Here is a 15,148-nt window from a genome sequence, read left to right on the forward strand (position 1 = left end):
CATATAACTATATTTTATACGATTTGCAAAAGAGGAAAAAAATCTAAATATTTCTATATATTAGCATTGTCATATCAAAGGAAGTGGAGCATGAAATATTCTGGTTGTTCAGATGATATCTGATTTTCTAGTATTTACTGTGCTTTTTCTCCCCTAATACTCCACAATCAGCTGTCACTTCTCTACACCCACCCACCCCCCATTAAGGTCAGATTTGTCTATTCTGTGTCCTTTAAGTCCACAATAGCTTACATCTGTTCCCGTTATCCCACCCCATAACACACACACCAAATGCATGATGCGTTTCCATCAAAGTTCATCAGCTTTAGGTCTCGTTGAAGCCTCCTTATTTTACCTAGGCACTGGCCTTTAAGCGGTTTATCATAGTTTTCCTGGATATGGAGAACAAGGGTGCCCTTGTTTTTTTTTATTGTGTTAATAATACTTCTACTGTGGCTAGATTGCCTGATTTCACTTACAGCTGTTTCTTTTACTCGTTCAAGTCACTTGCTTTTAAATACGGTAGGTTATTTATATATTATAATATAATATAAAAATTCCCTATAAACTGCATACATAAAATACATAAAAAGTGTTCCACTGTATGTGGCTGTTTCGACATCAATTCAAAATGCCAGGTCAAACCTGTTCTCCTGGTGGTTGTACTTTGATTGCCTTGGATATGCAGGTCATAGAATTCCTATTGTGCAACATGACAACACAACAGATCTACCTTCAGTTGGACGTACAAACCCAGCTCTTGAAAAGGAACTAAAAAAAACCTCAACAATCTAAATAAAAGTCCTGCAAATTTTTGTTTTGTTTGTATGGGAGTGTTCTGGAAATATGAGATGTTAACTGCTCTGAGCAAAATGTCTTGTTACACTTAGCTGCATAGAAGCAGATGCTGCAAGACAACACTAAACCACCAATACATTAAATATAAATACATCCTCTTACAAGAAACTGGATAATATGCCTGGCAAGCTGACTCCTTTTTTTTTTCATTAAATGTATTACTGTATTTTTTTTAGGAGGAAAAAATATATCAATTTCCATAGAGCTTCTTTTTGCAACTATTATTGCAGTGTATACTTTATATTATTTTGGTTACATTTTTCCTAGCTTGCTTGCTATATGCTAGCTTTTTTATTAAATATATTCAATAGTTAATTCAACCTATGTGCAATTGTTACAGCATAACTAATCTTAAACTTTAAAAAATGTGTGCAAGTTCATTATAACAGAAGGGACGGGTTATGCCTATTCTGTGATAAAATAAACTTACCTGCCTGTTCACAATTGTTTATTTAAACTCACCCATGAACATATCTAATCAGAAAGGTAATATATCAAAACAAATGAATGTAACGTGCATATTAAAATATTAGTTATTATTAGAAAGTTGGCCTACCCAATCTTGCCTCCCAAAACATCCTCTTAGGCTTGAATTTAATGAAAAGCCTTAGAGGCCAAAAAGACTGTGCAGAAGATGGGGGGATACGGCTCTAAAAATGACCACAAAGTGTTGTCATTTGCTTTCTAACCCATAATTCATGGTACTCTTAAAGAAACTCGAATGTTGATGCATGCTATGCCAGCTGTCTGTGTAGTGCTATTTAGTACTACAATGCAGGTTTACTGGATTAATGGCTTTGTTTAATTAGCTGACTGGTAAACAAGCTTTGCTCTATATTCACATCACATTAATGCTCAAATTGTTTTTTCAGCATAAGTTTGATCTGTACATCCTCTTTATTTAAAAAAAATAAGCTAATCTGCATTCTTATGATAAAAAGTAAAAAAAATGAATTTTTCTTGACTGAAAATTTATCTTGCAAAGCTGTGAGACAAAACATACTTTTTTGGAAAGCATAATCAGACTATATGATGGCAAAATCTTTCTTTTCTTACAGCTTCATCATCCTTCTCAGGGCTTCCGTTTTGGAACAGTGTGGGAAAGCAGCGCAGAGCAATACATTAAAAAAAGTTTTCCGGAAATGCACGGGTACATGCGAAGGTTCAGCGTTCCATCCACTTCAGATGGAGTCCAAATGTTAAAGTGAGGAGGCATTTCAATGACAGGGTGGGCACAACTGTTAGACAATATAATATAATGTGGGGCATGTTTAACTAACTAAAAGCTAAGAGTTACAGGGACTTGGTAGGCTGAATAACTTGCCATGTATATACAGTATGCATAAATATTATCTACGTATTTGTTATCCTATGATACAACCCACAAAGCACCTGAAAATCAGGTGTATTTTACAAATCCACTATATTTTAGGTAGATTAGTCCCCAAACCATACAAAAAAGAAAATCTGGGCCTATAGCTACAGTCACTGGTCAGAAAAACTCAATCTATGCAGCAGTAGTGTGCCAAATTGCAATTTATTTAAGTAGAGATACAGAAATTGAGATAGAGACATTTATACACATGATTTGTAAGTGAATAGACTAGCCAAAATAGCTTAGTGACAAAGACTACAAACCAGGAAGACAATTTTTGGCATTGCCAAGATCATAAATTTGTAGAGTTTTCAAAGTCTGCAGTTTTAAATGAATGAATCAGCACATAAACCATTTCTCTAAAATAATTTGTTATGTAGGAAGTAGATGTTTGATGGATGAACATGAGAAATGTTGGATTGCTCAGACAATAACAGCCAATCACCAGTCCATAGCACAAGTAAAATATAGTTGTGGCCAGGGACAACAAATATCAGAATGCACAATACATCATAGTCTTTGTGGAATAATAGCAGGTGATCACACATGGTAGCTGGCCTATTTGTGGTCCATGGTAGCAATTATTGGACTGCTAATAAATACATCACCATTACTGTAATCACAAGGTGTGATTTAAACCTTTTGCATTAAACATATTCAGCATCCATTGAAGTGAGTATCCAGACATTCAGAGTATCTTAGGCAGTTGTGTGAATATTCCAAAAGTGGTGCAAAACAGAGTATCAAGCAAGGGCTTCCTAATGACCTTGGAATTTCCAAACAATTTCCACGGAATTGCCTAAAAAACAGAAGGCTGCAAAAAGCCTTACCTGCAATTTCTAGGGTTTAAGGTTTAGGTTTGTAAGTGCTTGAAATGTAAACATGGTAAAAATGCAGGAAAACGTGGCATTGACATTTTCCAGAGGTTTAAAGGCATGCACTAAAATGCTAGTAAAAAACCATAAAAACACATATAAACACAGAAGGAATGTTTAAATGCATTTTCAAAACTGTCCATGTAGACCCAGCCTAAATGACTGAGTAAGGGAAAAACACTTATTTATTTTGAAAAAGGGTGTAGCAGGGTTTCTCCTGCTCATCTTCCCCCCTCCATTCTCCATAGATTTGAACATCGCTGTGTGTACAGTCATTCTACTGTCACTGAAAACCGCCAAAAAAGATTTTTACCCAGTGACAGAAATTTCCCCCCTGCATGCAGCTTAAGCCCAGTGTCACATTGTAAGCCCCCCATGCAAATCGACCAGCCCTCTACCTAAAGTCAGGGGTAATAAATCACACACTGTCCTATCATCCAGAGAAAAAGTACTATTAGTTAGCCAGGCCATTTTTTCTTTTATGAAATACTCATAGTATATTACAATATTTTTTTCAGCCTTCAGTTCTATGCATTGTCATTGGAGAGAAAAAAATGAGCTAGCTTTAAGAGCAGATGGGACACGATTGAAAACAATTTTCCAGACTTATCATAATTTAGAAGCATATATTTTGCTGACACCGTACAAAACAAAAATCTTAATTTTTACATAATAAAAATTATAGAAAATCATGGAAACATTAATTTTGAAGACATATCATGGATGTCATTAATATAAATTTTATTATTTTTTCTAAAGCTGGAGTTCAATTATAATGAGGTTTGTTCAAGTTGACATTCAAGCTTTGGTTAAAAAAAAAAAAAAAGCATGTTATCATTAGAACAAAAAAACTCTGCCCATCAAAACAAAGTTGGGGTTCAGGTATTGGTAGGGTACAGTCATGTGTAACAGGACAGCGTGTTTTGATGGGCAGAGTTTTTCATGTTGTAATGATGCCATGGTGATGAAATTTTGGGGGGGGTGTTAGCCAAAAGTGTCCCCAACTTACACATATATTTTTACCTGCACCTCTCTGTTCTAGAGAAATTGGGGTTCAGGGTAGGGAAGCGGACAGTTTGATGGGCAGAGGTTTTTTATGTTCTAATGTTGCCATGTTAATTTTAGGGGTTTTAGGGGTTAAAATTTAGGGGTTTATATATCTGTTCCCCACTTACACCTTCATTTTCAGTTTCCTGCACCTCCCCATTCCAGATGAATTGGGGTTCAAAGAACCGAAGGAGAACGTGTAGCGTAGTATTACATATATAGCTTGGTGAAAGGTATGTAAAAAATTTAGGGGCCCCACCCTATAGCTCCTTACTGAGTAAGTGCCCCCTGGAGGCTCCTAATTTGCATTTTCAATTTTGGGCTGCTAGGTGCACTTTCTTATGAAACAGCAACCCAAATGTTCACTTTCTACAAGTTTTTAAACTCCTAATTCCCATGTTTTGAAATTCTTGAAATTAAAAATAAAGAAATTTTAGTTACTAGTAGCTATGAGAGTCTCTTGTGTACCATAAAAAATTTAAAGTAATTACAACCAACAATTTAGGAGATCTGAAAGATTGAACACGGTTGTCAAGTTGTTAGGCTGCAGAATATAACAAGCAACCTATTACACTGCAGGTGGATAAATTTCACAGGCAGTTTTTGTTTTGTCCATAGAATATGGGCAGTGATGGGGGGGGGGGGCACTGGCTGTATTCCCCCCATCTGCTGTCACATGCTTGATGCTCTTAAAGCAACACTACATTTTAACATTATATAAAGGGTGACTTTCCCACTTTATTTAATAGAAAAATATGTTTTTTAGGGGGAGTGTTATTTTAGAAATATTTATCTGCATAAATATGGAAATATATCCTCTATCAATACATATAGATATTCAATAAAAGAAGGTTCATGCACAAATAATAGCTAGTCACACAGTACACAGCGATATTGTCAGATATCTACACATAGGAACTTCAATCAATGATACATATATATATCACATGGACATAAAGTTATTAGTAGTAACCCCTGTAATCATCAAGTAACTACTTAGTACACAATACAGTAATTACAAAATGGCAAAGTAATGCAATTCAGGAATGTGTTATAGCTACCTGTAAAGATGTTGATGGGTACCCCAGGAGCCTGATTCCCTAAGAAGTCCTATCATTCCTTTTCTTTTTGTTATTATTTCAGCTCCCCTTTTATATAGTTATGTCCCATTAGGTAACATTGGGACTCTTGGATTGGTTAGTGGGTGTGTTCTGTACAATGACTATCAGCTGGCACACACCCCACTAGATTGGGATTGGTTAAGGTAATTGGATGGACCTCCCAACTAAATTTGATATAAGAATCTCTTGCTGGAATCTAAATTTAAGGGTAAACCAGAGGTCCAGCTGGGTTATCAACCCAACCCATCTGTTTGATTATGCATCCATCTTCTGCTTGATGGATTAACTGCCCCTTGAGGGTCCTACTGGTAACCAGTTTGTTATGGGAACTAGATTTTGTGTACTGGCATGTTTTATTATCTGTGTTGTTTATTGTTCCTTGGTTGAGGTTTCTTGATAACCACTGATAAGACATCCCCTAGGTGATCCAGATGGACAGTACAAAGAAAAACAGGTTGCATGTTTACACACAAAATTCCTGCACCTATACACATACATTATATATACATTTATATCTATCTACATATATCTATAAATATCTATAAACAATCTTGAGGTGCAACAGGGAGTGCCCCACCCCTTCTGTCTTTATTGCCATGGTGGTAAAGACTAAAGGGTAAATTGGCAGCCTTTGCTCATGCCGACGTTGGGAAAGTATCAACAAGGGCTCTCCCATAATGTAAAAAATAGTGCTCAATCTCACGCATGTGCAATAAGATCAACACTGAATGGAACGGGGAGCATTGGAAAGAAGAGGGAAGCTGAGCATGCGTGGGACTTCAGTTTGTGGACAGATCAAGTGAGAATTTTTTTCACAAAAGTTTTGCGTTACCCAGATATAGCGCCAGGAGGCGACATCTGAAGTTAGGCTAAATTCACTTTGACAGTAAGGTTGCATTTGCTGCGTTTACCCCTCACTTTCCTCTCACCAGGAACCACTGCTGTTTGAAAAACTGCTAGGCCTGAAATAGCTCAGCACTTACCACCGGTTACCAATCCCAGGTTCCTAGCAGTTGCCAAGTAGTCACTCAGGAGGGGTAAATGGTCCAGTTTTTTACTGCTAATGTGTACTAAGCCTAACTTGTTACACCACATTGATGGCAATATTACACATTACACATATTACTACAAGTGATTACACAATTAAAACATGGAACACTAGGGAGCTGGAATAAAATACACAGCACTGGACTGTTGAGACATATTATAAAAAAAATGGAAAATTGTACATTCTAACAAGCCAGGCATTATAAAGTTGGAACAAAGTATAGGGGGAAGATAGAACACTGACATAATAATAGGGATTACTGGATACCTGTGGCATAAATAACTAGGAGCACTAAATTTGCTGTATTCTGCCCCGGCCACTTTTTTTTTACCACACGGCTACAGTTTCCCACCACCCGGCTGAAAAAAATTTCTGGGGGGAACACTGGTGGGAACACACAAATATCCCAGGTGGAAAAAAATGCAGCCATAAATTATAGCAGAGTGATCTCTTTTTTTGAAGTATTCAGAAAATATAGGATGCCAGGGGTTTACCTAAAGAAAACTATCATGAGATAGAAGTAGAGCATTTTAATACTAAACTCTGATAATACTGGATCCCTTGCTGTCAGTCTGATGCTCTTGCTTCTCTTGCTTTCTATGTTGCTGACCCCAAACAAGTAAAGAGATTTAAACCTTTTTTTGGCACTCTATTAAAGCATTCTAGTTTGATCTAAGCTTCCCAAAGTCAGCCACAGCCAGCTATCTAGCCATTTCAGAAATAGGACCGTAATGGCAGCTTCCATACCTATCTCATGACAGATTTTCTTTAGGACATAAAGGATCACTGCTTATGATCAAAATTTTACTTTTAGCTTGACTGACTGTGAACTACAAACAATGACAAATCACATCTCTTTTTTTGTCCATCTATGGTGCCCTGCATAAATAGACACATTCTGATATTAAAAATATTAATATTGCCATTACCAACATTTGTCTAGTACTTTTCTCCTATGGGAGTCAAAGCTCTTGTATGTTTTCCATAACAAACCCACACAGGCACTTGAGAACATACAAAATCTAAAAGGATAGTGTGCTAGGTAAAAGAAAATTGACCAGAGGGTCTTTAAGTGACCAAATGACATTAAAGTCCAAGCTAAGTCATCTTTATTTCCATATATACTAATGTTTTTTTAGTTGAATAATTTGAAAATACTATTGTTTATTGCAGTGGAACTATAACGTCAGGACTAGAATGAAGGATATTAAAAAGTAGAGCAATTGTAAAGTTAAGCTGTACTTTAGGCAAAATGTACAAACCAATTCAAACAAAAAATCTAAATCTAAACTAAATGTTGCATTGTTTCATTCAGGACTGACCCTCCAATCCTTAATGCATTTATCATGGACAAAGCTTTGTTGGATTATGAGGTATCCATAGATTCAGACTGTAAACTGCTGACTGTGGGAAAACCCTTTGCAATAGAAGGTAAGTGAATTGTGGTTCTTACATAATATTTTTGGGTTGGCCATACCCGTACACATACAGTATATGCATGCACATATATATGTAACTTTTCCCAGTCCACCCACTTCACTTCTAAATCCAGTTTGACTGTCACTGCCCAGCCTTTCCAGGGGGGTTCCTTGAAATGTGTTTTATTGATGTCATGCTTATTGATGCCTGCATAATTCTGGGATCAAAGCCTTGGGGAAACATTTGGACACTAATGATCTTTTAAGTTGTCCCTAAGGGTGGCATTCTAGTCACAACGAAAATGGGGGGCATTCTTTCAACTAATAGCATTTTGCATTTTTATTTAATGTTTTTTTTAAACTCACAGAACTCTCATTGAGTTCTGTTTAGCTGTTCCAGCCTAAAGCTGTGTACACACTTGCAATTTTTGTCGTTGGAAAGGATCTTTCACGATCCTTTCCAACGTCAAAAATTGCAAGTGTGTACACAGCTTTAGGCTGGAACAGCTAAACAGAACTCAATGAGAGTTCTGGGACTACCCGATGCATGAACGGTGCTGTACATACAGCACTGTTCATGCTCTATGGAGAGGGGAGGGGGAGAGCGACGGAGCGGCACCCTGCTGCGCACTCTCCCCCTTCCCTTTCATTAGGATCGGTCGTCGCCCATCGTCCGTGGATCCGGCAGGTCGGTCGTTCAGACGATGGACGACACCGACTGTACACACGGCAGATTTTCGCCCTATATTTGGCCGATACCGATTATCGGGCGATAAAAATCTGCCGTGTGTACGTAGCTTTAGTGTCCCAAAGCTAGCACTGCAAAGCATACTGTACATCCATAAAGCCTTTGCACTGGTTTATAAATGTGATCTGGTGGTTTTTGGAAGTTTTCATCTCAATATATGATGATGATAAAATTGAGTGGGTACACTGCCATTCTTTAGTCCCCCCCCTACCCAAATCCCAACATGCTGTGTCAACTTTGTCAGTTCCGCAGACATAATTGATAAATCTTCGAAGAACTGGTAAAGACTACAAAACTAACATTAGGCAGGGCCTTGAAAAGATAAACATAAAAAAAGGGAACATTAAACATTACTTGGTGCCTTAAATCATCCCCAAATCTGTATTAAAAAAACAAATAGGATTTATTAATAGACTGCTATTATAGTCTGCTTGTGATGATCTTTATGAACTTTAACATATATTTGGTATATGTAAGCCAGTTTATTACACATATTTATGTCTTTCAATTCTATAGGATATGGAATTGGCTTACCCCAAAACTCTGCCATGACCTCTAATATTTCAGAGTTTATAAGTCGTTACAAATCATCTGGATTCATGGACACATTGCACGACAAATGGTACAAAATGGTGCCTTGTGGGAAGCGGGTATTTGCTGTCACTGAGGTAACAATAAGATTTTGTCTTAACAATGTTATGATAATTTAAAATAGGGTCATGATACAACACATCTCCATCCATTTATCTCTGTAGAATAGCTCCCATGCTGGTCCCCAGCATTGCAGAATTTTTATTCCTAGCAATGATGCTAATCCTGCTAGCAAGGGAGCAGTTTCATGTGACAGGGCCCTAAGATAGAAAGTCATTCACATAATTTATTGCATAAACAGCTCCATTCAGGAAAATGGTATGGATGCATTTTAAGCCGAAATGCTAATAAAACAATGTGGCATCCAGTGGTACCTAAAATTGGTGTTCCAAAGGGACAAGACCAAAAACCGAGCAACAAAAAATTATACTGTAAAAAAAATATTCATCTGTACTTGCTTTTTAAAAGTGTTTAACAAGTTTAAATCTTCAGGATGAATCCAGAGATTTTCCTGATAGGACATCTAATGGTGGAAAAAGATTGCTAGGTCTAATGTCCCCCAAGATTTGTCTGTTTATGCACTTATAAGCCTCAGGATTGATGACAGTGACTCTAATAACACTTGGATTGGTATCACTAGTAATAGTTAGTCACATTGAATTGGACTTGTTCTTGTAATGTTAAAGACATCTTGCAGCTTTCCAAACTGCTTTATCAGTTCTACCAGTGTAGGAAATACCACATCATTTATATCCACACAGTACAAGCATCTTAATATTATCATCATAGAATATGATACTGCAGATTCATATTGTCCAAAACCAGAAGGTGTGATATTTGTTGAACCCACTTGTTCTAGTAACATAACCGCTTCCTTTTTAGAAAGTCTGCAAAAGTGTTACACCTTCAAAACACCAGTGTAGAGATGTTAAAATGGAATAGTAGGGGCAAGACTGATGGGGGCTGATTTATCAAAGCTAATTGTGACTAGAGAATCATGCTCATGGCGTTGGAAGGTCCCCTCCTTTGTTCAGAATTGATTGTTGTATTTTGATGTAGGTAGCCTTTCTCTTGTCCCTTGCAAACAAATTGTCCTCTCTGTCCAAAATATACACCGCATTGTCCTGGAAAGTAGGTCACTTTACCTTCAGATGTAGGAATACTGCTAAATCTTGTCCTGTAGCATTTGTCCTAAAATGTTGAGCCATTTATTTGAGGTTGTTTTGTCTCCCTGGTGTACAGGTCTTGACATTTCTCACTATGCTGCATTGCATATACCAAGTTACTTTGCTGTTTGGGTCTTTTGGATGTACAAGCTTATTTCTCAGTATATTGCTAGGCTTAAAAGGATGTTTGTTAAAAATCTTTCTCAGTTTTTCTGACACTCCAGCTACATACAGGATTACTATTACATGTTTTTGCTTGTCATCTGTCAAGAGGCTTGTGTTGTTCTTGATGTTTTCTTATAATCTCAATAGCCCCTGGAGTTGGTTTACAGATAATCAGGGATGTCACACCTACCTGTTCCTCGCTAAAGTTCAGGCATCCCTCTTCTGCGCATGTGGGCAGTTATTACTTTGGGCGTGCCTCTGATCCTAAGCTTAATCAGTTTCGCTCAATCTGCTGGCCAATCAGAAAATAGCCTCTTTATCATACCTGGCTATTTAGCTAGCTCACACACTGCAACGTGTCTCCACTGGTGCTGAGCCCCTAGTTCTGTTAAGCTAGTTCCTGTACACCTGTTGGCTAATTTAATGCTTCCTCTGTCCAGCTCCTGCGTTAACTCCTCGTTGTCCAGTCTTTTGGTTCCCAGCCAACTTCCCTGTGCTGTTCCAGTGTTTCTGTCTGTCTGTGAATATTTCTGTGTCACTTGTGCCTCCTGTTGCTTCCAGTGTCTCCTGTGTTCTCTGTGTCTGCAGTGCCTCCTGTGTCACTGGTGTCTGCCTCCTGGATCCCTGGTTATTGACCCCTGGCATGTGACCTGACCTCCCTTGCTTGCTGCCTGCCTCAACCCTGGCCTTCCTCAACTATCCTTCTGCTTTGTGATTTGGTACCGTGTTTCAGATTGCCCACCTTGGTGTGCCCAAGGACCGCAACCTGGCAGTAACCAGCGGTGCAACATCCTCACCATCAGAAGCTCTGGAGACGACCTGATTACTGCTTAGACTCTGCGCCTTGGCCCTTCGCAGGGCTCACACCACCTCCGTGCAAACCGTAGCATGCCCTAGTGGCCCTGTCCCCCTTAGCATGACAAGGGATGTGACAAGAGATCATAGGACACTATTGTCTCTTCTAGCTCTAATGCCCCCACCTTGATGAAACGTCTTTGGAGTTTTAAATATGGTGTACTGTGTTATCAATTTTCGTGGAAGGAAACCTTTGCAATTTAAATGGTAAATGTGGAGCCCCTACTCAGTAAAAACAGAATAAGTCATAATTTACCTAATTACCTGCTCTTGCAATGCTTCTTCGCTCCCATGTTGATTCCTCTGCTGTAACTATAATTTAATGAATGAGTAGAAGATCTCTCTATCCCACAAAACCAGCACAAGGGCCGCTTGTGAGAAGCAGCACTTGTTTGTCATTGTAGCGAAGGATCTTCCCACAGGCCAACTGAGGCGAAAAGGACAGAAGCGTGTGGTTACGAATAAGAGTCAGTTCCTTCAAGAGAGGGACAGTTGGGAGCTAATGATGAATATTCACAGAAATTTACATGATTTCAGTTTTTTAAGGACTGACCTTTTCAAAAGACTACCTCTATTTATCTGCCTATAGCAAAGCACTATATTTTGTTTTTGCTGCCTAAATGTGTTAGTGTTGTTTTGAGCCCTGCATACCAAAATGAAACCCCATATATATATATATATATATATATATATATATATATATATATATATATAAACTGTTTAGTTTAAAAATTCATTTGAAAGTTAAAGAACACAGACAATGAGCCCCCAATTCAGCTTTAATCATCTAACTTGTAGATAGTGCACAGAGAGTTTTGCACCCAGTATCTAGTTTTGCGTGTATTTGTAGAATGCAGGAAAAACATTCTGTAAGTACCGTTAGCCAGTTGTTTGAGCTCCTCTGAAACTTAGTGTATTTGAACACAGAAAAAGACCAACACAAGATCCATGAGTTTCTTTGAGACCTGTTTTAATTCAGTTAGGAACATTTACAAAATTGCAAATGTTGTGTTTACTAAGCAGAAAATGTTTGTCTAATACCTTGTCTTTTCAATTTGTTCAAGGTTTCATTTTCCTCTATTTAACTTCCCTTATGTCCCTTTGTGGACAACCAATAATTAGTATAAAATAATGTATATAGTATATAATTAGCATCATTAATTAATGTAGGCTAATGTCTTTATATTTATTTATTACTTAGAGACAATCCAGTGATGTTTGCTTTGTGTTGAAGTGTTCAGTATATATTGTTGTTCATGTCTTACAGACACTCCAGATGGGAATTTACCATTTTTCAGGCCTGTTTGTTCTTCTTTGCATTGGTTTTTGTGGTTCACTTCTCACATCATTGGGGGAAAGAATTGTCTACCACCTGGTTTTACCTCGTATCCGAAGGCGGCGCAGATTTAAATACTGGTTGCATACGAGCCAGGTAGGTTAAGAATTCTAAATAATTAAAGGCTTTGTTTAAAATATAGTCCAACTTAAAGTATAGTATGATCAGAATCACTGGTACAAATGGTAATCTCAGGACCCCAGTTATACACCAAGGGAATATATCCTACCTGTTTACCGTATTCCTAAAACAACAAGCATGCACACAGGCTAAGTAGCATTTTAGGGACTGAAGAGTAGAATCACAGAATATCAGGGGGAGGCATCCAACACTCCAAGTAGGCTCTAATGTCAAAAAGTGTGACTGAGCTTGCAGAATTTCAATGAAGCAATAGTAGAAGGCATGGACCCCTTACCATAATACCTCCATTTTCTCAGAAAAGTAAAAGACTTTTAAATTTATTAGGATGAATTTAGGGTAGAGGGAGTCCTTCATTATATGGTCTGCAACACATTGTAGTGTTAATTTGTTTTAAAAGTCTGTTAATTGCTTACTATTGTATGTTTATGTGAATGTAGTGAGCCTGACATCTTTAGGGAAAATCTGAAATGAATTATTATTATTATTATTATTATTATTGTTATTAATAATAATAATAATAATAACCTTCATTTATCATACATAGATGTTGCATATGACAAACCTACATATTAGAAAACTACAAACCATGACACAGGAGGGGAAGATGACCCTGCCCATTTGGCATACAATCTAAGAGGTGGGAGAGAACAGTATACCAAAGGAGGGGGTATGAAATGGTGGCTAATTATTTATGGGTTAGGAGACAGATTGTATTGGTGGGCAAGTTTGAAAAGATGGGTTTAATGGGCTTTATCAAATTGGTAGGGAATAGGAGAAAGTCTAAAAGGACAAGGAAGGGAGTTCCAGGGAGTGAGGGCAGTGCTAATGAAGTCTCTGAGCCCTGCATGAAAAAAGGGTTTGAGTGGGGAAGCCCTTAGCAGATCATTGGAGGAGCAGAGAGAGGATGGCTATGGGTGTATTTATGCATTAGATCAGAGGTGAAATGGTAGCCAGTGTAAAGTCAGGAGATGATAAACTGAGAGAAGGATAGAAGAGGATGTTGTAGTGCTCCAGGTAATGAAAAGTGCTTGATCTCACACACTGCATCCCAACCCCTGAGTACATAAAGTATCATAGAACACTGCATTAAAGATAACAACATGAATGTGCTGAATTACATTGCTTTACATTCGGAGGAACTGGGACAAAGTGTTTGAGGTTATATTGTTAACAAGGCTGCAACTGCAGTTTTCATGTTGGCCCTTAGCATACAATCACATACACACAGAGTATAGCTAAATAAAATTATATGTTTAAACTGTTTAATGAAAATTTATATAAACTTAGAACAAAATATCAAGATTTTGTATATAATTCCAGTGTGACCAATTCTCTTCAAAAAAGTTGGATTGGCAAATGTTTTCCTCAGCCTATGATACATACAAAACAGTGTTAATACCCAAATTGTAAAGCTTCAAGTAAATCAAGAGGCCAAGATATTAGTCCTGTTTAGTTGGGCTCCCTGGTGGGAATCAAATACTGCCATTAAAACAAATTGAACTTGAAGATTTGAAGGAATTGAAGGAATGTCTGATTTCCTGTTCTATAAATAAATCCTCAAATGTTCTCATTGTTAGAATACTCTGTATATTACCCTCAACAATTTTACACATTTTATCCTATATTTCCATTTACTTTTACTTTCTTTAGTCCTTCAGTCTTTTTTCTTGTATTCATTATTTAACCTGTTTAATAATTAATTTACAGTTTAGTTTAGTTTCTCCCCTGGAAGCTTTTAATTCTCAGGTTACTCTGTTTTTCCATTTCTATTCCCAGGCAGCTTACACTTACCTAAAGAGCACTGGATTTTGTGAAAACTAATATTCCTATTTTAATATTCTCCAGAAAATCCATCGGGCTTTAAATATGAACCTGGAAGAACAAGACATGAATCCCCCAACCCCTGAAAAATGGTATGTTGATTCATTTTATTTGTACATTATATGACAGGGGTGCTAAAATGTGTGATCATAATAAACTATATATAGACCAATAGAAAATTGAAACCTCTATGAGGCTTTTTTTGCTGTTTGCACCTTTTTGGGAGATCTCCCTTCACTTTCTGCCCTAAAGACACAATAGGTGATGGGAAAAACTCGGAACAATTTTTTTATCCCAGAGAGTTGTTCACAGGACAGAGGTTCCCCCCTGCAGGATTTTTACTCATTTAATACTTTAATGACAACTCAAAATGTTCAGTTTCCCCTAACACTTTGTCTTGTGAAAATGTTAAAAGGGCAAACAAAGAGGGTGAGTCTTACCTGGTGGAGGGTAACAGTGACAAAAATTGTCAGAGTATCTAATTCTTACCCACATTTACATATTTAAAAAATAGGAAGAGAAAAAGAGGGTTTTTTTTGGCAAACGTTAATTAAGTGAAAATGTTTAAATACAAAACAAAAAA

General features: G+C 37.4%; 1 protein-coding gene across 1 annotated transcript in view; it reads left to right on the plus strand.

The window, feature by feature from the left end:
* GRIN3B (glutamate ionotropic receptor NMDA type subunit 3B) overlaps positions 1-15,148 on the plus strand; it is a 31,583-nt gene that overhangs the window by 13,701 nt on the left and 2,734 nt on the right. The window contains exons 4-8 of the mRNA XM_072404791.1: positions 1,917-2,062; positions 7,640-7,755; positions 9,007-9,158; positions 12,535-12,699; positions 14,590-14,657. Coding sequence (XP_072260892.1) covers positions 1,917-2,062; positions 7,640-7,755; positions 9,007-9,158; positions 12,535-12,699; positions 14,590-14,657 — 647 coding nt within the window. The remainder of the gene's footprint in view (positions 1-1,916; positions 2,063-7,639; positions 7,756-9,006; positions 9,159-12,534; positions 12,700-14,589; positions 14,658-15,148) is intronic.

The sequence above is a fragment of the Pyxicephalus adspersus genome, chromosome 3 (assembly GCF_032062135.1).
Source record: "Pyxicephalus adspersus chromosome 3, UCB_Pads_2.0, whole genome shotgun sequence".
Classification (NCBI taxonomy): domain Eukaryota; kingdom Metazoa; phylum Chordata; class Amphibia; order Anura; family Pyxicephalidae; genus Pyxicephalus; species Pyxicephalus adspersus.